Raw genomic sequence first — 24,560 nt, 5'->3', positions numbered from 1 at the left:
TCTCATAGGTTTTTTAATTATTATATTGACTAATGCAGGTCCAAACAGACTCTCACTGGCTATATTTTGGACATGAATGGTAATACTATTTGTTTCTGGTTATAAGCAGTTTTCATTTTCTTAAATATTTTTTACCTATATTTTAAAATTTCTATAATGAACACATTAATTTTTTATAATAGAAAAATGAACATAAAAGCAAAGACTAAGGAAACTGTTTCTAATGGTAATGGTGGTTGTGTGAAGGTTGGTGTTCTAAGTATAGATAGGTGTATTCTTTCCTTGTGAAATATCATGATATTTGACCATATTACTTTCATAATTTAAAACAAAATTTTAAAACTCGAAATGTTAGATAAACATCATCGAAGTGGCTTTTGTTTTCAATATTTAGCAGTTACTGCTTTTAAGAACATAAAATAATAATAGAGATTATAAATTACTTACATATATTTTCCTTCAAAGAATTTGTAAATCTGAGACTTTATAATTTTACTAATTTTATTTGTGAGACTAACATACATTCTTAGGCTTTTTGACTAGCATCATCAACAAGTTCCATGATATATTGACATTTTAGCACATGTCAGAATTTAAAAATTTTCTAGGTGTTCCAGTTTTCCTATTATTATTTCTTTCTGTGCTATAAGCATGTTCTTTTCATAATAAGTAAAAAACATGTTGAACTGCAGACATTTCCAACTTGATTTTTAGTTCTCAATTTTCCCTCGGTGCTTTCTTTCCAGGAAAAGACCAACAGCAGAAATCTGCCTTTCTCATTCTTGGCTACAGCAATGGGACTTTGCAAACTTGTTTCACCCTGAAGAAACTTCCAGTTTCTCTCAAAGTCAGGATCATACAATAAGGTCCTCTGAAGACAAGACTCCTAAATCCTCTTGTAATGGAACCTGTAGTGATCGAGAAGACAAAGAGAATATCCCAGAGGATAGCAGCACGGTTTCCAAAAGATTTCGCTTTGATGACTCATTGCCCAATCCTCATGAACTTGTTTCAGATTTGCTCTGTTAGCATTTTCTCTTTGACTCCTTTGGACTGAATTTGGAATTTGAAATCCACTCCAGTGTGAAATTGTGGTTTGTAGCTTTATATGTGGCATGTTTATGTTGTAAATGCACTTTCGCATAGAAGAATTTAGGGGATTGTTAAATTACTAGTTACTAGCATAATTTCATTTCCCATTCTGAGATATCAACTATGCAGAGAAGAAAATATTTAAAATATATGACCAAAAATTGAAGTGTGCATGTGAGTTTACTTGTTATTGGAAGAAATGAAGTTCAGATGGGTTTATCAAAGTGTTTTATATATCAGGAAAAAGAGTGACCTGAGTTATGTTTGATATAAACTGAACAAAATGAAGACATTTGAATTTCATAGATTCTCTAAGGTAAGTTCTATACCATGCCTCTATTGAGACAAAATTTTGTTTCGGATAACACTGTCACATTTAAGGAAGATTATGTACTGTTTTATAGATGCTCAAGAGAGTTTACATTTGAAAATGTCTTTTATTCACAAATATTTTGAGACTACATAAGATTTCCATTATATGTGGTCTATATGAGATAGGTCCTTTAACCAGAGGGAAGAGAGAGTTGGAAACCTGATTAGGGATATCTTATACAAGTTACAGCAGAGAAGAGAGTAGCATGACATTTTTTAATTCAGATGTTTTTTGCCCATTCTCAACACCCTTCAGATTTAATGAAGTCAGACAGATGGAGAATATATGGTATACAAGTGTAGAGGGTTATCATCCTCCAGAATTTCTAGAGTAGAAGATACTTAGGTAAAACCAAATGTGCTCCCTTTTTTGTTAGCCAAACATATTTATTAATTGAGCATAGAAAAAAATGCTGACAGACTTAGGCAATTTCAAATGTCTTCTAAGTCTTGGAATACCAGCTAGTCATTCAGAGTTTTAAAAGTATGAATAAAAAAAATTACAGAACCAGTAGAACTATTAACACAATGCCAAAGTCAACTGTAGTAAGGTGGATGTGATCATAAAACTATATGACATCAAACTCTTCTAAAGTTCTTGTGTAAAATTCCTAGTGAGTAATGAGGCTCAGCAGAAGGCGATCTGCAGGAGTGGCCTTCAGTGGTCTTTTGCTGGGACCAATAAAAGTATGAGTTTAGGGACAGCAGAATGTTTAATCAGTGGCCGATGACTATGTTCAGTCCTAATATGGGGAAATTTACTCCTTTTGGGGTAATCTTTACTGACTTTCCACCTGGTGACTATTAAAAAGTCTTTTATGTTTTCTTGTTAGTATCAAAAGAAATTCTGTTTTGACAAAAAAATCTTGAGTTTTCTCCATTTGAATTATATATTACTCTAAAACCTTTAACTTGTTGAAATTAGGTAAGACTCCAAATAACATAACTTTTTAATAACTGTCGGTTCACTTTATTTTGTTAAACGGTCAGTTTCTTTTACAGCTCCAGCATTTCTTAAAGGAAAGCTATTTCTACTTATGTGTCTGTGTATGCATATGTGTATGTGTATATGTATAGGTCCATGTATATATGTACAGATAGATAAAATATAGCCTTTAAACAACTTTTTCTTGGAGATTTTTGGCTCTACTATATTGTGTTCAACTCAGGTGCCAAAGGAGATCTTGTCTTATGACATGTAAATATACATTTAAATTCTTTAAGAAGTAGTTTGTTGGGTCAATAAACTAGCCATTATAGAAGCTAATCTGGGCTCTTGCATATGTAAAACGGATGAGTTTTTCTTAATTGTTGGTTCATTTATTTGCCTTCAGTATTAAGCTAATGTAGGTAAGCTTAATAAGTCATTGGAGAAAGAAGAAATAACTTTTACAAAAGATCATACTATATTTTTAAATTTCTAGAGGAATTGTGCCATACTGAAAAATAAAAATTAAGACATGTTGGAATTTTGAATTATAAGCTAGTTCTTAAAAAAATATTTTATACCAACTTTCTTTTAGGAATTTTAAAATATTTTATATACTTCCCCTTAGTTAATAGAATACACAGTTATAAATTTCCAAACCCTTTTTCCTAACAATTTTTATTGTAAAAAAGCAACTAGTGGTTGCACAGTTTAAAAATACAATTTTTTTATAAGGATAAAGTTAAATATTTTCACTGATTGAAATGTGAAAATAAACCAATCTTTAGAGAGAAATGACTCAACTCTTATTCTTTTTCTCTCAAGATTGAAAACAAATGTCTATCAATAACATGATATAGCTCACTAACGTAGGAACCTAGAAAGCCCCTCTGAAGTGAATAGATGTTGGTAACATCTAAACACATCTTAAGATGAATGTTAAATTTTAATGAATTTATAAAGTTTAATTTTTTTTTTGGATAGGATAGGATCACTAGATATATGGGTTAAAAAATAAAAGAAATATAGCTGACAGTTATGATTGTCATTAAAAAATTTTTTTCTCACAGTAAAGTTAACCTAACTCTGAGTAGTAAACTTATAATGGCACTTTAAAGAGATACACAATACCTGTTCTTCAGTTGTAATGAGATAAGGTACCTGTGCCGAAATATAAATCAACACATTGCTTCCTTTATCAAGAAAGTCATGTTATAAAATAAGTCATCTGATTAGTGACATAATTGATTTTCATCTGGCACAAGCTTGCTTTTTCATTTTGAGTGGATCGCAAATAGTGCATTGGCCATACTTTGAGTTGCCTTGCTCTAAGCAACATTTATAAATGTTATTTTATAACTGTTTCCTCATCTATTTATTTTTGAATTTTCAATTTGATATCTGACTTGGAAACTTATCCTTAATTATTGTTGTACAAACAATTGTACTTTCATTTCAAATTATTAAAATTAACTTCCAATTTGGGGAATTATCATCTTATAATTTTATAAAAGTTTAAACTTTAAACTCTAGTTATAAATTTTACACAAATTATAACTGCCCTCTGTCTCAGCTTTCATTAAATAAACATGTTGCTTAAGGCATGTTAAATGACATTATGAATACTTAAGTAAAAAAAAAAAACGTGTTACATCAGCTTAATGATCCTTTTGGTTAAAAATTAAAAAGTACTTTTTTACATTTGCAGTTGTCTTTTGTTTTAAAGTATTTCTCAGTGTGTTAGTCTTAAAAGCAAACCTTGCCTAGAGGTTCTAGCCTTTGACCTACATCATCTTTGAACTTGCTTTCCAGTACAGATATGTTTATTAGACACTGTCTGTTGGAAAAGTCATATTAACTTGAAAATGGTCTGTTCTCTGGTAATAATAAATAACTTTTAGAAAATGTCGATGAATAGCACTGTACTACATGTTGCATAAAGATAAAGAATTCTTATTCACTAGAAATGAGTGAACTGTTTTTTTAAATAAATTGAATTTTTTAAAAAAGATGAATATAAGATTTTTCAAGAAGTTTATAATCTGGTTGTGCACTAAGGTACAGTCAATTTTCATTATTTATGATAGTTATATCTATAAAGTTCTCTTGAACAATGAATACGGAAGCACTGCTCCTGGGGGAAATACAAGGTTAGGTTCCTGAAAGCTTCTGTTCATAACATTGTGTACTGCTCAATACATAACATCATTTTATGTATGTTTCTGTTTAAAGACACATTTAATATATAGTTGAATTATTAACATTGAACCTATGGCCAACAGCACTATGACTCATGTCTGAATGAAGCTTATCTATTATACATTCTTTTTTCCATAAGGCACGTTATAGCCTTGAGGAACACTAACTACACAGCACTTCAGAACTATGTTTTGGGCGCTTTTAAATAGGAAAGTTAACAAAAAGCACAAAAATGCAGAAATTTGGACTATTAAAAAGGACATTTACCTTAAAGTATGAGAGCTGAAATAAGACAGAGTGTCACCTTGTTTAATCTCAGCTGGGAACAAGTGTGTCAGGCAACTCAAAATTTTCGCCACTCTCTGCAAATGACAGTAAAAGCACCATACATGTTGATTTAAAATTTACAAATAAATTTTAGCAAACAGGTGAATTTGCAAGTATGGAATCTGAATAATGAGGGTCAACTGAACATGCTAAAATAATCATGTAAGAAGTATGAAGTATGATGAGAAAGAAATGGTGTGCAGAACTTCACAATAGGATCTATAGGAAGGAGAAGTTGATGTGTTGAAACTCTAATTGGAAATATTTCATTTCATATCTTCTTTTTGTGAAATGTAGAGAGTCCCAATTGTTCTCTTCAGCCTTTATTTTCCTCCTCAGCACTGAAATTATCTTTTTTTTTTTTCCGATAATATGAAGTACCCTCAAATGTTAAATAGCTTTAAGTAAAATCATGATCATATTCTCCCTTTTTCATCTCCTTACCCAAACTTCCCAGTTTCGTGTTATCTACTTAGTTAACACAGCACTATTACTCACACATCACAACTGGAAGTCTTTCTAGGTGTCATTCTACAAATTTTCTTCCAATTTTCTACTATACCTCTTCCAATTAGTCATTAATTTCCATCAGTGGTATCTCCTTAAATATCGTATAGTCATTTTCCCCTTGATTCTTACTGGTACACATTCTTTCATTTGGATCTAGGTTATCTAGATCATCTAGAAAGGGGCCACAAGCATTTTCTACAAGGGGCCAGTTATTAAATATTTTAAGTTTTGCAAGACAGACAGTATCACGTAACGACTACTCAATTCCGCTATTATATTGGAGCATGAAAACAGCCAAGGACAATATGTAAATGAATGTGTGTGCCAATAAAACTTTGTAAAAATAGATAATGGACTGAATTGAGTTTATTGATCTTGATCTAGATTATCACAATGATATTCTAACTGGTTCTTTTAGTTCTAGTATGATTGAGATGGGAGGAGAGGCCAGAAAGAGGGCAGAGTTTCATCTGAACTTTGTCTAACAAGCAGACTTCCAAGAGGAAGAGGACTTAGAAATAGTCATTGGATATAATGATTTTACTAGAAAGGTGAATTTGCAAGTAGTTGAGAAAATAGTGAGAAAGTAGAGGCCACAGATATATATCAGTCTTCCAAATCTAGGAGAAGAGGAGGAGAACAATAGTTTGTAGAGTGTTTTTAAAAATGTTTTAGGATGAGAGGACTTGAAAATGTTAGTAGGCAAAGAGAAGTCCACATGGAGGTAGCAATTAAAATGCACAAGAGTTAAAGAGGATTAATGATAGAAAATGCCAGAGAAAGTAATGAGATCATAAGCAAAACTGGAGGGGTCAACCTTGGCTAAAATAAGGAAAAATATTTTTTCCTGACAGACAAAAATGAAGAATAAAAGATGGATGACAATAGAGGTATGAAGTAATGGACTGACCAGTTTCTCCTTACTGAGAAGACTGCATCTACTTGTCTGCTGAGAGCAAAGGAATTGGAGTGCTTTGAAGAGTGAAAATTTAGCAAAAACTGAGAAACATAAGAATTCTTGAACAGTGTTGATCAAATAAGTGGAGCTTACAATGTGTTAGGAGAGACAGGCATTAAATACCAAACATCTTAATTTGTGATTAAAGAGTTTATTGTGTAAAGTGTGTGTGGCCAAATAATTTTTGAAATACTAATTTATAAATTCTGCCTGTATTTTTTCCTTTTATATCAGGAGACTGCTTCTTTGCATCAGGGCAAGTATATATTAGCACTCAAAAGAATAAAAAAGAATTCCACTGGGGCTTTTATTTGCAAATATTTAAATCTATTGAGAAAATAAGTTTGGAAAGTATTAAAAAGTCTCAGAAGGTGATAAGGATCTATAGGTCTTGGAGCAGCAAGAACTTTGCTCATTTCCCCAGTGCATGTTAAGAATTGCAGGACTGTGGAGACTATTCCAATAACAGGAACGTCGTGTCTAGGGTTAAGATAGAACCAAAAGGGTTGTGTGGGGGTAAACATTGTCTCTGGAATGAGCGTGGCATGGAGGGAGAAGATAGCATTGAGCCTGAGAAGAGTTTCTCATGTGGGTCTTATTAGATTATATTCTATTACTTTGGATAACATCCTCATGAACAGAATGCTCTCACTAGAGAAACACCAGTAGATTTCACGTAACTGGTTCTAACAGTGTCTCTTGGTGGAAGCTGAATGCATACAACTACAATGCAAATCTCTAAAAGTAATTCTACCATTGTTGAAGACACTGTGGTTTGGCTAACCCACCAGCTATAGCCAACCCCCTTCTCTTTTGCCTACCTCCAGTACAGAGGCTATTCTAGCTCACTTGGAGCTAGGGATGACCTGGTAACTCCTGAAAGGCTTTTGATTTCTAGAAAAAAAACCAGAAATGCTGATAGTCCCACAGCTCCCCACCACCTGGATGGGAGCTGTTTCCACCATTTTGTAACTATGAATGAAGGGACAAAGGAATCTTGGAGATGCTGGCCCTGACATTATTATCCCACTGAAGCAATGGCAGCAGTCCTTTTAGGTTTTCAGTAGGTGATTTTTAAAAATGTCCTATTTCTTTAAGCCACTCTCTTTTGGTTTTTCTGTTATTTGCAGCTGAAAGCATCTTAATTGATACAATCAACACTGTTTTCCAAACTCATGTTCCTCATAATGTTATTAGATTTGTGAAAAAGAAAGAAAGCATGTGTACCCAATTATGTTTCGGGAACACCATGTTCAACAGTGTTAAACATGCATGTTTACTGCAGGATTCCTTGGAGTCTTTAATTTATACTGGGAATCTCCAAATGAGAAACTCAGTATGCAGTGTGTTTTAAAATTACTTTGACCATGTTAACATCTCTTTGGATAGTATCCATGAACACTTACTTGAAAAACACTACACTAGATACAAAAGCAGTATAGTCCAAGGATATCTAAAAATTCTGGCTTACTCAGGAATATAATTCAAGTTATTTTGTGAGAATCAGCTCTTATATTTGAGAAGGGACTGGAAAGGTCAGGCTCCTAAGTCTTGATCCAAGTAAGACCACTTTCAATTGCCCTCTTTGTAGCATTATAAGCTTCATGTCTTTATTAGAAATCACCATTAGGTTCTGAAATAACACACTCTGATTCTCATATGCCATCAACACCTCGCAGATGTTTCCTTGGGGACTCTGAGCTTGGCCATGCCTTAGCTTCCAAAACCAGTAGACTGTACTCTCAATGCTCCATCTCTATCAGTTGAACTCATTTATAATATTTTCCATGCCTAAAAGCAAAGACCTTGCATTAGATTTCTCCCCAGAAACAACCAATAGTGTGTGTGTGTGTGTGTGTGTGTGTGTGTGTGTGTGTGTGTGTGTGTGTGTAAAATAGGAATTGGCTCATGTGATTATGGAGGCTGGGAAGTCCCATACGTGCCAGTTACAAACTGGAGAACTTGGAAAGCTGGTGGCATAATTCCATCCCAAGTATGAAAGCCGGAAAACCAGGAGGGCCAATATTGAGGGCAGGATAGGATGGATGTCCCAGCTCAAACAAAGAAAGTAAATTCTTGCTCTGCTTTTTTGTTCTATTCAGGCCCTTAACTGATTGGATAGTGCCCACTGGCATTGGTGAGGATGATCTTTACTCAATCTACCAATTAAAATGCTAATAATCTTCCAGAAACACCCTCATGAACACATCTAGAAATAATGTTTTACCAGTTATCTGGGCATCTTTTAGCCCATCAAGTTGACACATAAAATCAACCATCACAGGCCTTTCCATATCTTCTGACATTCTTATTTGTCAAATTTTTCCAGTAAGAATAGAGATGTTCCAACATTTTCACATATAGTTTCCTCACCGCCCCCAACCCCCCCTCCCCACGAGTTTCTATTTTATATGGAAAAGTATAAGTTTTATGTATAGGAAACAAACTGATCTTCCAGCTTATTGGAATTGATTAAGTCCTTTTTAAAAAAAAATATCACTAAGAAAACTATTCAAAAATCCTCTAATGAGCAGGGTAGTATAAGTGTGTTCAGAACCAAATGAATAAACTCTCACGTTTAGGTCCTGTGCCAACCCTATGCTGTGGTTAACTTTCAGAATAAGCAAAAAAAAAAAAAAAAAAAAAAGGATTATTTTATAATTAGTCAAAAGGATTCCCACCCTCTGTGGTTCACCACCAGAATTTAAATTTAGTGATTGTAATAGCTCTTTGAAAGTCCAAAAGAAAGACATATGCTAATTATACCAATATTTCTAGCCAGATGGTAAAATACAACTAGGTCACCAATTACAGACAAAACTGTAAGTGTACAGTCCCTCTAGTTATATTGAATATTAAACAAATGAGTACAAAATGTATATAGAGAAAATTATAAAACAAAATTTTGAACAAATAAAACATAACAGATTCTCCATGTCATATAAGGCATATTATAGCCCTTCCTTCCCCTACAAATCAATCATCATGAATAAATCTATGAGACTTCATGATCTTCCCTGGTTATAATTGAATTAGCTGCCAATATAGTCATACAAAGTCAAATTTATAGATGAAACATTGTGACTTATTATTTCTTCCTTTGAAAGAAGTTGTTAGCCCAATTTATTAAAGAACGTGATTGGCTTTTTAATTGAAATTTGCACAAAAAGGCTTCTGAAATAAATGAATATTTAAGTAATCACAGACCAAAGACCATTGAAAACAAGTTATAAAGGGAGAAAAAGAGCTAGGCTATTTATTTGGAGGCCTTTTTTTTTTTTTTTTTGGCTGCTTTAACCTATGTGAACATCAATTACTTCTTTATTTTACAAAACAGCAGTAATCAGCTGTTTTCTTTTTTGATTAGTTCTGGCCCTAATTCATTTAATACTAATGATTAAGCATGGGATACTGCAAATAAACCTGTCCCAGAAATAGAATAATTACAATGGCCAATGGCTAGGACCTTTTATATAACTAAATTTGTAAGAGATTTAATTACCTTGGCTTTGCTCCAGTGTTCCAAACAACACACAAAAATAGTCCCACAAATTGTATCTAAATTTCAGTTTAATTTTGGAAGGTCTTTACAGTATGTGTTTATAAATGGGCAATTTGTGTGTCTATATATAAAAAAATCACCCGTGGGTATGTCTGTATTCAGAGATATGATATAAATTCAAGAAGAAAGAATAAAGTTTGCTAAAAGTCCACTATGAATCAAGAATTATATTTGGTTCCTTTATTCATGCTGGTTTTTAAGAAATTTTTTAAAAAATTTATTTATTTTAATTAGTTTCAAGTATACAGTACATTGGTTAGACTTCTATATAGTTCGTAAAAGGCTTCCCCCCAATTGCTCCCTCTTTCCCCTGACCCTCCACCTAGCCAACATATTAATGCTAACTGCATTCCCTATGCAATGCTCCCCATCCCTGTGACCATCTATCAGCTGCTAATTTGTACTTTAACCCTTCACCCCATTCGCTCAGTCACCAAATTGTCCACTATATTTGTGAGTCTGTTTTTGATTAGTTTGTTCTTTTTATTCCTTAGATTCCGCATATAAGTGAAATCATATAGTGTTTATCTTTCTATGTTTGACTATGTTCAAAGCAGTATCTTTTTCCATCCCTTTCCTTTTAGTCTGTGTGTGTCTTTTAATCTGAAGTGAGTTTCTTGTAGGCAGCATATGTAGGGGTCTTGTTTTCTTATCCTTTCAGCCTCTCCATCTTTTGGTTGGAGCACTTAATTCTTTTCCATTTGAGGTACTTATTGATAGGAATGTAGTTATTACTATTCTTTATTCCTGTTTTTGATACATATTCTTTTTTTCTTAAAGAAGTCCCTCCAACATTTTCTGTAATACTGGCTTGGTAGGGATAAATTCTTTTAGCTTATTTTTGTCTGGGAAGCTCTTTATCTATCCTTCAACTCTAAATGTTAGCTTTGCTGGATAAATTATTCTTGGTTGTAGATTCTGGGGGTTCATCATGTCGAATTTTTTTGCCAAACCCTTTGTCCTGCATAGTTTCTTTTGAGAAATCAGCTGCCAGTCTTATGGGTGTTCCCTTATAGGTAACTATCTGTTTTTCTTTTGCTGCTTTTAATATTCTTTCTTTGTATTTAATCTTTGGCATTTTACTTATGATGTGTCTTGGTGTGGGCCTCTTTGGATCCCTGGTTTTTGGAATTCTCTGAGCTTCCTGGGGTTTTATGTCCATTTCTTTCACCAGGTTAGGGAAGTTTTCCATCATTATTTCTTCAAACAGCTGTTCAACATCTTGATTTTTTTTCAGGTACGCCGATCAGGTGGATATTTGACCCTTAATAGTGTCCCATATGCTCCTTAAATTATTTTTATAGTCTTTGCATCTTATCTCTTGCCATTCTGTTTGAATGTCCTTGGCTTTACTGTCCTCTAGATAGAGTATTTGATCCTTTTCTTTATTCATTTTGTTTATTCCTTTGTTTATTCCATTTAATATACTTCTCATCTCATAATGTGTTCTTCATTTCAGACTGGTTCCCTTTTATAATATCCATTTCTGTTTTTATGTATTTTTTTCTCTTTGTTGAAGTTCTCACTGAATTTATCTACACTTCTTAAAAGTTCATTGAGCACCTTTATAACCAGTGTTTTGAACTCTGCATTTGTTAGATTATTTTACTCCATTATATCTGGATCTCTGTTCTCTTCTCTCATATGGTTTCTGCTTCTTTGTCTTCCCATTTTGGCTGCCTTTCCGTGTCTGTTTCTATGTACTAAGCAAAGCTCTTAAGTCTCCGATCTTATTAGTGTGGATTTGTGAAGGAGGTGTTCAGTGGCACAGTCCTGAGAGGGGTTCAATGCAGGCCAGACTTAGCCCAAGCCTCTGCCCCTCCAAGGCCACCTATTAAGATTCAGCAAGCAATCCACAGATGCTGTGCTTATCGTTGCCTCAAAAGGCCACTCTAGAAAACCGAGGCCAACTGCCTCCAGTGAGTCTAGGCACTGCTCGGCAAGGAGCACCTGACTTGCTGAGGATACACCTGGATGTGGCTTGGATGGGGCCCGAGTTGGGGGAGGCGGGGTTTCAGGGAATCCTCTGGCTGGAGTGATCTCTGTTATCCAGTTTGATGACCTCACGGCTATGGTGGCACTGTGTCTGTGCACTGGGATGGGGAGAGCTCAACAGGGAACAGTGGATTCCACCACCACTTCTGAACAGAGTAGGTCTCACCTCAGCCCTCACTCCAACAATGTAATTCCCTGGTGCCCCCCGTGTGCAACCAAATTAGCCCTAGTGTTCAGAGTGAGCAGGTCCGTCACTGTGAAAATCTGCTCGCGGATGCAGTTCCTTTAAGAGGCTTCTGCTGCGGCAGCTTCCGTCTCATTCAGCTGCTCGAGACTGGGCAGCCCCTTGTCTTCGCCCTGTCCTACCTTCTGCCATTGCAGAGTGATTTCTAGAATTTCTCCCTAGTTGTATGGCTTGTTCATCTAGATCCCAGGCGATTTTTCCTTGCTGCTTGCTGCTCCTTGTTTCTGTCACAACTTTGATTTTGTTGCCAGAGAGATGAACAGAGCCTCTATCATCTATGCTACTTTTTCCCCCAATTTTTAAACATTTTTAAATGATTTTTTTATTTTTTAATTACAGTTGGCATATGATTATTATATTAGTTTCAGGTGTACAACATAGTGATTAAACATTTATATAAGTTATAAAGTGATCACCCTGATAAATCTAGACACCATACATAGTTATTACAATATTATCGACCATATTCTTTATGCTATATTTTACATCCTCATGACTATTTTGTAACTACTAATATGTACTTCTTAATCTTTTCCTCTTTTTTGCTCACCCCCCAACCCTCTTCCCATCTGGCAACCATCAAAATGTTCGCCGTATCTATTTTGTTGTTTTTGTTGTTGTTCTTTAGATTCCACATGTAAGTGAAATCATACGCTATTTGTCTTTCTCTGTCTGACTTACTCCACTCAGTACAATATCCCCTAAGTCCATCAACATTGCTGCAGATGGCTAAATTTCATTTTTTTTATGACTAATATTCCATTGTATATATGTACCACCTCTTCTCTACCCATTCATCCACTGATGGACACTCAAGTAGCCTCTATATCTTGACCATTGTAAATAACGCTGCAATGAACATATGGATTCTCATGTCCCTTCAAAGTAGTGTTTTGGGTAGTGTTCTTTGGATAAATGCCCAGAAGTGGGATTACTGGGTCCTCCTTTGTATCTTGTCATAGCCTTTGTTTCAAAGTCTATTTTGTCTGGTATAAGTATTGCTATCCCAGCTTTCTTGTTTGTTTCCATTTTCATGAAACATCTTTTTCCAGGTCTTTACTTTCAGTCTCTGTGTGTCTTTTGATTAGAAGTGGGTCTCTTATAGGCAGCCTATGTAAGGGCTTTGCTTTATTTATTCAGCCACCCTATCTTTTGATTGGAGCATTTAATCCATTTACATTTAAAGTAATTGTTGATAGATATGTAGTTATTGCCATTTTATTATTCATATTTCTGATCTTTTTTATTTCTTTTTTCTTCTTAAAGAAGTCCCTCCAACATTTCTTGCAATATTGGTTTGGTGGTGATAAACTCCTTTAGTTTTTTCTTGTCTGGGAAGCTCTTTATCTGTCCTTCAATTCTAAGTGACAACTTTACTAGGTAGAGTAATCTTGGCTGTAGTTCCTTGCTTCTTATTACTTTGAATATTTCCTGCCATTTCCTTCTGGCCTGCAAAGTTTCTGTTGAGAAATCAGCTGACAGTCTTATGAGAGCTCCCTTGAGGTAACTAACTAACTGCTTTTCTCTTGCTCCTTTTAAGATTCTCTCTTTGTCTTTAACCTTTGGCATTTTAATTATGATCTTTCTCAGTGTGGGCCTGTTTGGGTTCATCTTGTTTGAGATGCTCTGTGCTTCCATGACCTGTATGTCTATTTCCTTTGTCAGGTTACAAAATTTTCCTGCCATTATTTCTTGAAATAGGTTTTCAATTCTTTGCTCTCTCTTCACCTTTTGGTACCCCTATGATGCCAGTGTTGGTACACTTGATATTGTCCCACAGATTCCTTAAACTATCCTCATTTTTTTTTTTTTTGGATTCTTCTTACTTGTTGCTGTCCTGATTGGGTATTTTCTGCTACCTTATCTTCTAAATCATTGATTTGATCCTCTGCTTCATCTAATCTCCTGTTGATTCTTCCTATGGTATTCTTCATTTCAGTTATTGTATTTTTCATTTCTGACTGGTTCTTTTTTATGTTTTCTATCTCTACTTTTATAAGCACCCCATTTCCTTTTATCTATGCGCCCTTCCAAATTCCTTTAAGGGTTTGTACTCAGGTTCTCTCCATCTAATGAAAACTTCTTCTTAGAAAGGATCTAAAATATATTCATGCAAAAGTGAAAATGGTTAAGATAGACTTTAAAACTTATCCCTAGTTATATTTTCTGCAAAGTAACCACAGAAATATTTATAATCCCTCATGTTCCTCCTCAACCTTGCCACATCCTTACTCAATCCCATTTGTGTAACTGCTCAAATAGGTGTCATTTGTGAGCTGTCAAAATGCTTGTGAAAAATTAAACAAACAAATGCCAACTAAATTAAACTGATCAGACTACATTTATTCTTAGAAAGGTTAGAAATGGAAATAACCTTACTATATATGAGATTTTTATAGTTTTTGTCAAAATTTTAAATGTAAATAGATCTTATCCCAGTCCCTGGATAGAGAAGACTTACATTTGTTTTGAACTTATAATAAAAACCTATGTATTAGATTGATTTCTCTCAAAACTAATTCTTTAGTTTCACTCAGAAAGCCTAATCTAAACTCTATTCTTAAAAAGGCAAGCATTTATGAGTCAACTCTCTGAAACATGACTGGAAACTTTAATAATTATTCCTTGTGGCTACAAAATCTTCTCAAACATGTATTAATAAATTTGATACCTAATGGTGCTTTATATCCAACTATACTGGATATGGTGGGTCCATTATTGGTACATGTTAAACTATGAAAAATGAGTCAAAGTCTGAACATTTTCTATAATGTACTAAGAGTTCTCATTTAAAAGTTTTTTATTGAAATATAATTTACATACTATACATTTAAATGCTCACCCATTTAAAGTGTACAATCCAATAGTTTTTAGTATATTCACAGAATGTGCAACCATCACCACTATCTAATTCCAGATCATTTTCATCTCCCCATGAAGAAACCCAGGCAACCACTAAACTACTTTCTGTCTCTATGGCTTTGCCTATTCTGTACATTTCATATAACTAGAATCATAAAATAAATGATATTTTGTGACTGGCTTATTTTATTTAGCATAATGTTTTCAAGGTTCATCCATGTTGTAGCATATATAATTACTACATTCTTTTTTATTGTTGAATAATATTCCATTGTATAGACATATTGCATTTGTTTACCCATTATCAGTTGATGGACATTTGGGTTATTTCCACATTTTGGCCATTAAGAATAACGCAGCTATGTACAAGTTTTTGTGTGGATATATGTTTTCATTTTTCTCGGGTATATACCTAGGAGTTGAGTTGCTGGGTCATATGATAACTCTATGTTTAACCATTAAAGAACTGCCACATTGTTTTCTAAAGCGACTGCACAATTTTACATTCCCACAGTGTATGTGGGTTCCAATTTCTCCACATCCTCCCATACACTTGTTATTGTCTTTTTAATTATTGCTAGCCTAGTGGGTATGAAGTAATATCTCTTCGTGGTTTTGATTTGCATTTTCCTGATGACTAATGACGCTGAGTATCTTTTCCTGTGCTTGTTGGCCATTGGTGTTTCTTCTTTGGAGAAATGTTGATTCAAATATTTTACTCATTTTAAAATAGTTTTTGTCAAAATTTGTTTTTTTTTTTAACTTTTGGAGTTCTTTATATATTCTAAATATAAACAAGTCTTAACTTTTGAGAAATTGCACCAAATAAAACAGAAGTTAGATAAATCAAAATACTTGGTGTCAACACTCAAAATTGAGATATACACATGTATGTATAAATAAATATAGGTATAATTTTTTCATGCTTTAGCAAGAAAAGGTCTTAATTACTTGAAATAACAAAACCACTCAATAGTTTACGAATGTACAATAGAATGTGCAAAATCTACAACAGGAAACAGTTAAGTAAATTATGGTATATCTATGTGATGAAACATGATGCTGCCTTCAAAATGATAATTATGAAGTGTTCTCCATGACCTTGGAAAATTTCTATGATACATTAAATGGAAACACACACAGTATAGTTTCAACTGTGTTTAAAAATATGTAAGAAAAAGTCAAGGAAAAAATATGCCAGTATGTTAATCGTGTCAGCACCAGGACAGTGGAATGATAGATGATATTTTTTCTGTGCTTTCCAGTTATCTATGATAAGCATGCATTTCTTTTATAATCAGGCATTTGATGTGGGAGGGAACGATGCAGTCTTAAAAGAGGCACAAAAATATAAAACTAAAATAATATATTGTCTTTAACGAATTCTGATGATTTTGGAAGTATGTGGTTTTTCATGGCACATTATTATATCTTTTTGAGTTATGCCCAGAAGCTAAAGTCATCTTACCTACAAAATCCCACAACAATTTATGTTGGATTTTACTTCTCCAAGTGTTTAAGATACTTCTTGGAAGGTAGCTTGACATCCTGAAACATATTTCCTTGTTCAGAAATAATACTTTGTAATACAAAGCCAACCCTGTACTTTGAAATGTTATGAAATCTTGATTAAGAACAATTTTTCTTTGCTTTTTTGTTTGTTTGCTTCATATATTATTAAAATAGAGGCCTATAAAGCTTTGAAAAACATATTTTGTGCCACGATAACTTGAAACTTCTTTTTCTCGGATGCCAAGGATATTCTCATGATGTAGGCAGGCAATGGATCTCTGTCCACAGTTATTGTAACTGCTGTCATTTCAAGACAAACCACTAATTGCTGAGGAATTCACTGGGAGCAAAGAGGAACTTTTCTTCATAGTGTACTCCTCGAGATCTCTAGCAGATTTCTTTTCTTTTCAGGCCCTGAGTTCTTATTATCCACAACAGTTCTCACTCCCTACTCTCCACGGAATGTATTCTAAGACAAAACTGCTTTTGAAAAACAAAATGTTCTGGTAGGTTTGGATCCACAATTGATATAGTGATGTTGGAACACAGCTGTGGACACATGTCCAGAACTGCTGTTTGTAAATGTGATAGCAATTTTGCTAAAATAAGGACTTTCTTTGCAATTTCCAGAGGTATGGATAGAGGAGGAACTGGAGTTGTCCTTTATTTTTTACATGCCCTTTCATTTCCTGCTGTGTGCTGATGTTTCAAAGCCTCCACATGAATTAAAGTTCCAATGAGATTTGCAATAGCGGTTTCTTGGGAATGTCCGTAAAAGTTTTTTGTTTTTGTTTTTTTTTGCTTTGGTTTGTGTTCTCAGCAGAAAGTGTTGCTTGTGATTATCCTTTTTCTAAATTATATCTCTTTTTAAGATCTGAAAAAATAAGCTTTTGTGTTTTTCAGGAAACAATTCTTTTTTCCTGCCCTGCTCAGGACTGAGGGGTTTTACTTTAGGAACATGAAGCTAGAGTTTTCAGTGACTGATTCTACATGAAAGAAACAGTGAACTCATCAGTGCTTTCCCAGTTTAAGTAAACTTTTCTTGCATTTTTCCTGTGGGAGTGATCATTGTTTTAGCAGGTTAATTATTTTACCACATAAAGTGGTCATTGTTCCCTGTGCTCAGCGCTCTGAATAAATCAGGCCCTTCCTTTAGTCAGGACACTCATCTCTGGGCTTCAGCAACCTTACCAATGTGCTCAGAGATTTTCATCCATCCAGGGACTTAAATGATTGGTAACATTTAAACAACTTTAAAGAAGAAAAAAAGAATCATGCAATTTAAAGAAGAGTCCCTGAAGCATAACCTCTGCTGGATTCTAGGTCACAAAGCACTGAATATATTGCTCCCCAAGGCTTTGCAATTCTAACTGTGGTGGGCAGCACCTCTTCTCTTGTATTGCTTTTTTATTTTTATTTTTTAAAGGATTTCATTAAGATGCATGTGTGCAGACACTCGAAAATAGAGTAGTAATGCAAGGGCATTTCCAAGTTCAATTCCTTTCCATGGATGGATTTTCTGTTTCCTTGAGAACACTGTGGACTGTGGGCATTGTTGACTGATCTTGGTCTTTGACATTCCCTCCTCGGGTCTGGCCACACAGAACAGGAGGCTTTAGATATATCAACCATTTGATGAACCTCTTGATGGGAATTATAGCTAAAGTTTACTGAGTACTTATTTGCCACATATAATGCCAATTCCATCTTTGTCATTCCTTTTCTCATTTAAATCTCATAACTACTGGAAGAGGTAGATGTTATCATTATCCTGTTATCCTTGTTTTGGAGTTCAGTGAGTTGGCCAAGGTTACACAACCAATGAGGGACAGATGCAGGGATTTGTTCAGGCCACCCCAGGGTACCAATGAGTGTTGGCTTTCTCCCCCTATTATTTTAAACTCAATTACAAAAGTACCTACATCTGTCAGCTCTTCCTATTATTTCCACGTGCTTCCCATGGACAGGAGTGCAAGTTTGCAAATCCCAGCTGTCCACTGAAAGAGTGCACAACCACCTCATGTATTATACAAAATGTTTAGCAGGGGCACTAGAATCCTATGTGTTTGCAGTATCTTCAACAAATATTACATTCTATATCATTTGGAATCAAATTGATAAAAACTAGTAAAATATAAATTTTAATAAAGTTACTCTCACAGGGATTGTAAGGTGATTGCCAATATCTGTTTGTCTTAATAGCATTGAGAAGTTTATACAAGTTTAAGAAGTATTACATTAGATTTTACACATTTTTCTTATTGAAACTATTACATTATATTTTATGATATTTATTAAAATGGTAAATGTACTCACCATAGAAAATACAGAGAAACAAACAAAAAAGTAAAAAATCAAATTAGATACCTGTGTTTAGGGATTACTACTGCTAGCATGGCAATGTCTCTTTTGCTTAATATATCATAAATATATTCTTGCCACAAAATAATATAACCTTAATGATTATATGTCATGTCATTGTATGGGTAGAACATCTTTTATTTAATCAATCTCCTATTTTTTGACATTTAATTTTTTAAATTATTTGCTGTTAAAAACAATGCAGTGATTATCCTTGAAGGCAAATCTTTGTGTACATTCATAAGTATTTCCTTAAGATAATTTCTTAAATGAGAATTTTAAGATCAAAGAATATATAAAATATTAGTTTTTTTTCTTCTGGAAAAATTGTATTAATATTTTAAGGCCTAACAACTAAGGGAGAGTGCCTGCTAAGGTTTGGTATTATCAATTTTCAATTAATTACCAATTTTATAGGATAAAAATAATATTTTGTTTTATTTTTCATTTTATTTATCACTATGAGGCCAAGCATCCTTTCATGGTTTATCAGCCATTTGTATTTCTCCTTTTATTACATTTTGAGAAGCAAGATTTTGGAAAAAAATTGTTTTAGTCTAGGTAATATCAAATATCCTGATAATAGATTAACAAAAAAACTTTAGATTATTTTTTTTCTGGAGCTTTTCTCCTTTATTTAGATGCACAGCTATAGAATTTGGGGGTACCTAAATGTTTGACACCTAGGCATGGCTTTGGACAGCATGGTGGGATTTTCTGCTCTGAATGGACCTGTACATGGTGGGCACTAAATGAACATTTGAAGAAATGTGCTATGACTAATAAGACTCAAAGCAGACCTTTTTCTGACCTGACTCAAAATTAAAATGTTGAGTTTCCAGGTTATTTGTGGCTACAAAAATATTATTGGCAAGTAGTCCTGGGCTATCAAATTCAGTTCTTTCAGTAATCAAATTAGAGACCCACATTCTTTTCTCCAAGGAGACGGGTGTACCAAATCTTGCCTTTGACATTGGATAGTATTAAATGGGATTTCAGCCAATGAATAAAGTTTCTATTTATAAAAACATCAAGGAAAAAATGTCAGGGATGATAAGCATGAAAGAGTAGTAATATCGTTACTTCTATCTAACTTAATAATTGGGCACAAACAGTGGGAAAATTTCTGCCAAATACAAATGTTCTGTCCTGAGAACCTGAGTTAAAGGTTTGGGAATCCTAAAGGATCCAAAACAAATGCAAAATGCACATTTCAGATGAGGGCAATTATAGGTAGAATGTCCTAAGAAAATGTACACATGTTTCATGTCAAAAAGAAAAAGACCTGTGCCTGACTGGCCAAGATAATGCCAGCTATTATTCCTCTGTGTGTGGTTGGTGTAGTTTCCAGACTCTGAATCATCATTTGCAATTGGAATATATGCTTTGGTCCCTTCCCCACTCCTGCACACTCATGTGCATGCACACACCCAGTCCAGTGCTGCAGTTCCTTCACCCTGAATTCCTCAAGGTAACAGCATTGCTTGTTCCACCTCTAATACTGAGTCTGGCACAGGGCAGCTGGTCACCAAATGTGGATCATGGAATGAAAAAACAAACCTGCCAAAGCATGACAGAATAAAGCACTTGGGTAGGCTGTCCTGGCATTATTATCTTTACTGCTAGATGAGAATATCAAGGCCGATAGAGTTGAGACTTATTCAAGATTGTATAGTTAGTGACAGAGCCAAGCCCTGAACTCAAATCTCCTGTTCCTAGAATTATGTTCTTTCAACTGTGAAAGAAAACAAGCTTACGCTTTCTACATACAAATGGATTTATTAATATTACAAAAGTTATTTTTCATTCTACATTTAGTTGTACCTTTTGTCATTTCCCAAATAATTCAAAGCTATCTATGAATGTACAATGAGAGAGAGAGAGAGAGAGAGAGAGAGAGAGAGAGGGAATAAAGATCATGTACTGGGAGAGAGCCTTTGTGATCCTGCTTTTTAGCAATTGTAGTCAGTTTTGGCTCAAATAAACTCTTATAAAAATTGAAAAAAAATTACCGAGAAAATACTCACTAGAATTATAATTTTTTTTGGAAGTAAATCACTTTATTCTAATTGATTCACAAATAATATCACAAAACCTGGTTTAAGGAGCCCACACAAACATCTGCCCAACCCCAAACTCAATACCATCTCAATGAACTATACAGTATGAACACTCTCTTCCACTGCAATTCTGAGGCAAGGAAGCTATTAATAATAGAGAGGTTTAACTGGTGGTTTTACACTTTATATTTTCACTATCAATTATATTTTTATACTAAATTAACTTGGTCGTGAGAGATGATTTTCCATGTCTTCAATTTGAACTTCTTTAGTGAGTGCTAGGTGCCAGGCATTGCTCTAAGAGCTGTGCACGAATTAACACATTTAATATACATAGTGACTCTGTGAGGTAGGTACTACTATTATCCAAACTTTACAATCATAGAAAATCAAGTACAGAGGATTCCAGTAACATTCTCAAGTCACAAAGCTAGTATGTGGTGAAACCTGGATATAAACCAAAGTGATTGCGGCCCTTGAGCCTGAGTTCTGCCTTTAACAATCTTGCCATCTGTACTTCTCCAAATCTGTCTCCAGATCTAGGCCTTGGGAGATTATGCTCCTAAAACTACCCACACCCATGGTTCTAAAAACCAAACTCTAGGCCCCTCTCTTAGACTTATTACACTTCCACTTCAGTAAATAAGTATTTATGAAGATCAGCATTTGAAAGACTTGTGATCCATACTCAATCTAGGCTCAAATTGTGAGGTTCTTTATATACTGGTTGCGTGAGCTTGGGCAAGGCACCCTTCTTCTTTGTGCCTCAGTTTCCCCATCGGTCAAATTTGGACAATATTAGTAACTATCATATGTTTAGTGTGAGTATTAAATCCGACCATGGAGGAAAAGCGCTTAGCATAGTACCTGGCACATAGTAATAATCAATTTTAGCTATTAGCATTATTATGAGAAAATATAACACTTTTAAACCTTTACATTCAAGCCCCAGCATAGTCGCATTCTCAGAAGAGAAATTGAATCATAGGATTAAGAAAATAAAAAATCTGGCCTAGATGATATAATCACTAACTGTTTTCAGCTTAGTGTTAATTAAACCCTGGCTCTTTGTTCAGTTGCCTGACCTAGTTCATCCAGACTCAGGTAAAATGTGTCTTTTGAATTTTTATATATACAGGCTTTCTAGATCAATTAATTGTTTTTAAAAATTTTAAAGTATAATATTAATCATAGAAATTAGAAATTGTAGAAATGTATAAAGGGCAAAAGGTCACTCATGATCTTGTCTTCGAAGAATGGTGAGAATTGAATAAATCATAATTCTTGGTTGTGGTATGCTATTGTCATTGGCTCTTATATGGTCATCTTTTATTTTGTTTATTCATCATTATATAACATAACGAATAGCAAATGACCCACTGCCTTGCCTAAGAAGTAGAAAGTTACCAATAACTGATCTGTATCTATTTGTTTTTTCCTCTATTCCTCCTGACCCAGTGCCCTCCTGCTGGAGATAACTGTTGTCCCAAATTCTGTGTTTATCACCATTCCTCTTCTTAGTTTCATATGTATACACACATACACACACACAAACACACATGCACATGTATATTTATGTATATTGAAATAATATATTTAGTTTAGCTTGTTTCGATATATTTATTTATTGGTATGTTATTAAGATTCATCCATGTTGGCTTATGTGGCTAAAGTTCATTTAAAAATGTTTACCATGAGCCTATACTACAACTTATTTATCCTTTCTCTCTGTAATGGAAATTCAAAGATATGTTTTTTCAGTCTTTTAAAAATATATACATTTTTTAATATTAAGATCAAATGCCAAATACAGTTTTGCTTCTGACTTCTGCTCGCCTCAATGTTTTTCATTATATTTAAGATTTTCTCATTTTATTATAAATTTTAAAGATAACATTATGTTCAGTAGATATATCATATTTTACTTAGCAATCTTACTATTATTATCATTTAGATTATATCTTATCTTGGCTAGCACAATTAAATATTATCAAACATATATATGTTTTCTGAATTTTGTGTTATTATTTCATGAAAATGATTTCCAGAACCAGAAACACTGGGTCCAATACCCAAATATTGTAGGACTCTTGTATATACTGCCGAATTAGCTTCCAATGCATTCTACAAATTAAATCTCTACCAGCAATGATTTAGAGGGCCATAGAAATGTCAATTTAAAATCTGAATATTCAGAAGAAATAGCCTTTCCAAACATGCTTGGCAACAATAAATTGATCTGGGAAAACTAAATGCTAAAGGGAAATACATTTACAATCATCAATGAAGTCTTTTAATTAACTCCTTTTTGGAAATCATTGAAAGAAGAACAATTTCAGATATCAAGTGCTAAAAGAAGAAAACCTGGATCATTACTATTTTATCTCTGCCATATCAAATATATCACTACTTGGAATCATCCAGATAAATGACCAACGCTTAAAATTTTTCTTTCTAGACATTTGATCTATTCAAATAGAGACAGAATTAAACTAACATACTGCCACAATGAAAACTGTTCTGTGCTGTGAATTTTTGTGTTTCATACTTTGAATTTACAGTAAATTAGCCTCACACCTCCTTGTATGTATTTCAAAATTTTGTGTTCTTGAAGGCATTCTTTGGTTTACTTTATATCATGAAATCTATAATGTTCCATTTTTGAATAACTATTTAACTTCACTGAAACCTTTGTCAGGTCTAATAGGATTCAGATGAGGGAATTTTTGTTCCCATGATATAGAAATTCCTATTGTTCTGTAGATTATTTAAAAGGTGTCTCAATCTCCACTGCAGTTTCAATCAACATAAACATAATGGTGCCACCATTTGCAGGCATCATTATCTCCGCTGAAAGGAATCATAATGAATTTAACATGAAGTTTATTACTGTCTCTATCTTCATGCAAGAATCAATAAAATTATTTTGTTCCATTATATCTAAACCTAAGAACAATAAAGTAGATAGTGATTAGAAAGCCCAATAGCCAAAACACAATATAGAGTTTTTTTGTCTAGAGTAGTTGTAGCAACTATTTTGCTATGTAGTAACTATGTAGTAACCATACCCATTTTTAAAAGAAAATATTACTTCAGACAGAGAAAGGTCGAAATAACTACAAACATATAAAAGCCATTAAAATTTTGGTCTCCAGCTAGGGATAGACAAATGATCTTGATACCAAATCAACTCTTTGAAATCTCCAGTTTTTCCTGTGGTTCATGAGCATTGGACCGTAATTTATAAAGTTTATCTTTTTCCTTTTGGTGCCTTTCCCACAGACACACTTTTCATTCTGTCCTATGTTTTCATCTATCTCTCAGTTTAGGTTTAAATGCTGCTTATGTTGTCTAATTTTACATCAAAAAAATTTTTTTTAAATATAATAAAAATTCTCCTGTGGTTTATATCATATATTAGGCTATTTTTCCTAAATTGTTTATACTTCATTTTAAAATATCATTAGAGAGCCACTCCTTGCCATTGCTTAACTTTTTCCAAGGAGGAATTTATAGATTAGTAATGGTTTTCCTCTCTATGCCTCAATTTCTTCATCTATAAGATTGGGCTTAAAAAC

The 24,560-nt window shown here is 33.8% G+C and overlaps 1 protein-coding gene across 1 annotated transcript in view; it reads left to right on the top strand.

Moving 5' to 3' along the window:
* Positions 1 to 4,403, top strand: part of STK17B (serine/threonine kinase 17b) — a 29,063-nt gene extending 24,660 nt beyond the window's left edge. Inside the window, exon 8 of the mRNA XM_006921303.3 lies at positions 747 to 4,403. Coding sequence (XP_006921365.1) covers positions 747 to 1,029 — 283 coding nt within the window. The 3' untranslated portion in view covers positions 1,030 to 4,403. The remainder of the gene's footprint in view (positions 1 to 746) is intronic.
* Positions 4,404 to 24,560: the final 20,157 nt, after the last annotated feature.

This window comes from Pteropus alecto, unplaced genomic scaffold (genome assembly GCF_000325575.1).
Source record: "Pteropus alecto unplaced genomic scaffold, ASM32557v1 scaffold3, whole genome shotgun sequence".
Taxonomy (NCBI): Eukaryota; Metazoa; Chordata; class Mammalia; order Chiroptera; family Pteropodidae; genus Pteropus; species Pteropus alecto.
Note: the sequence above shows the minus strand (reverse complement) of the source record. Positions and strands in the feature narration are given on the sequence as shown.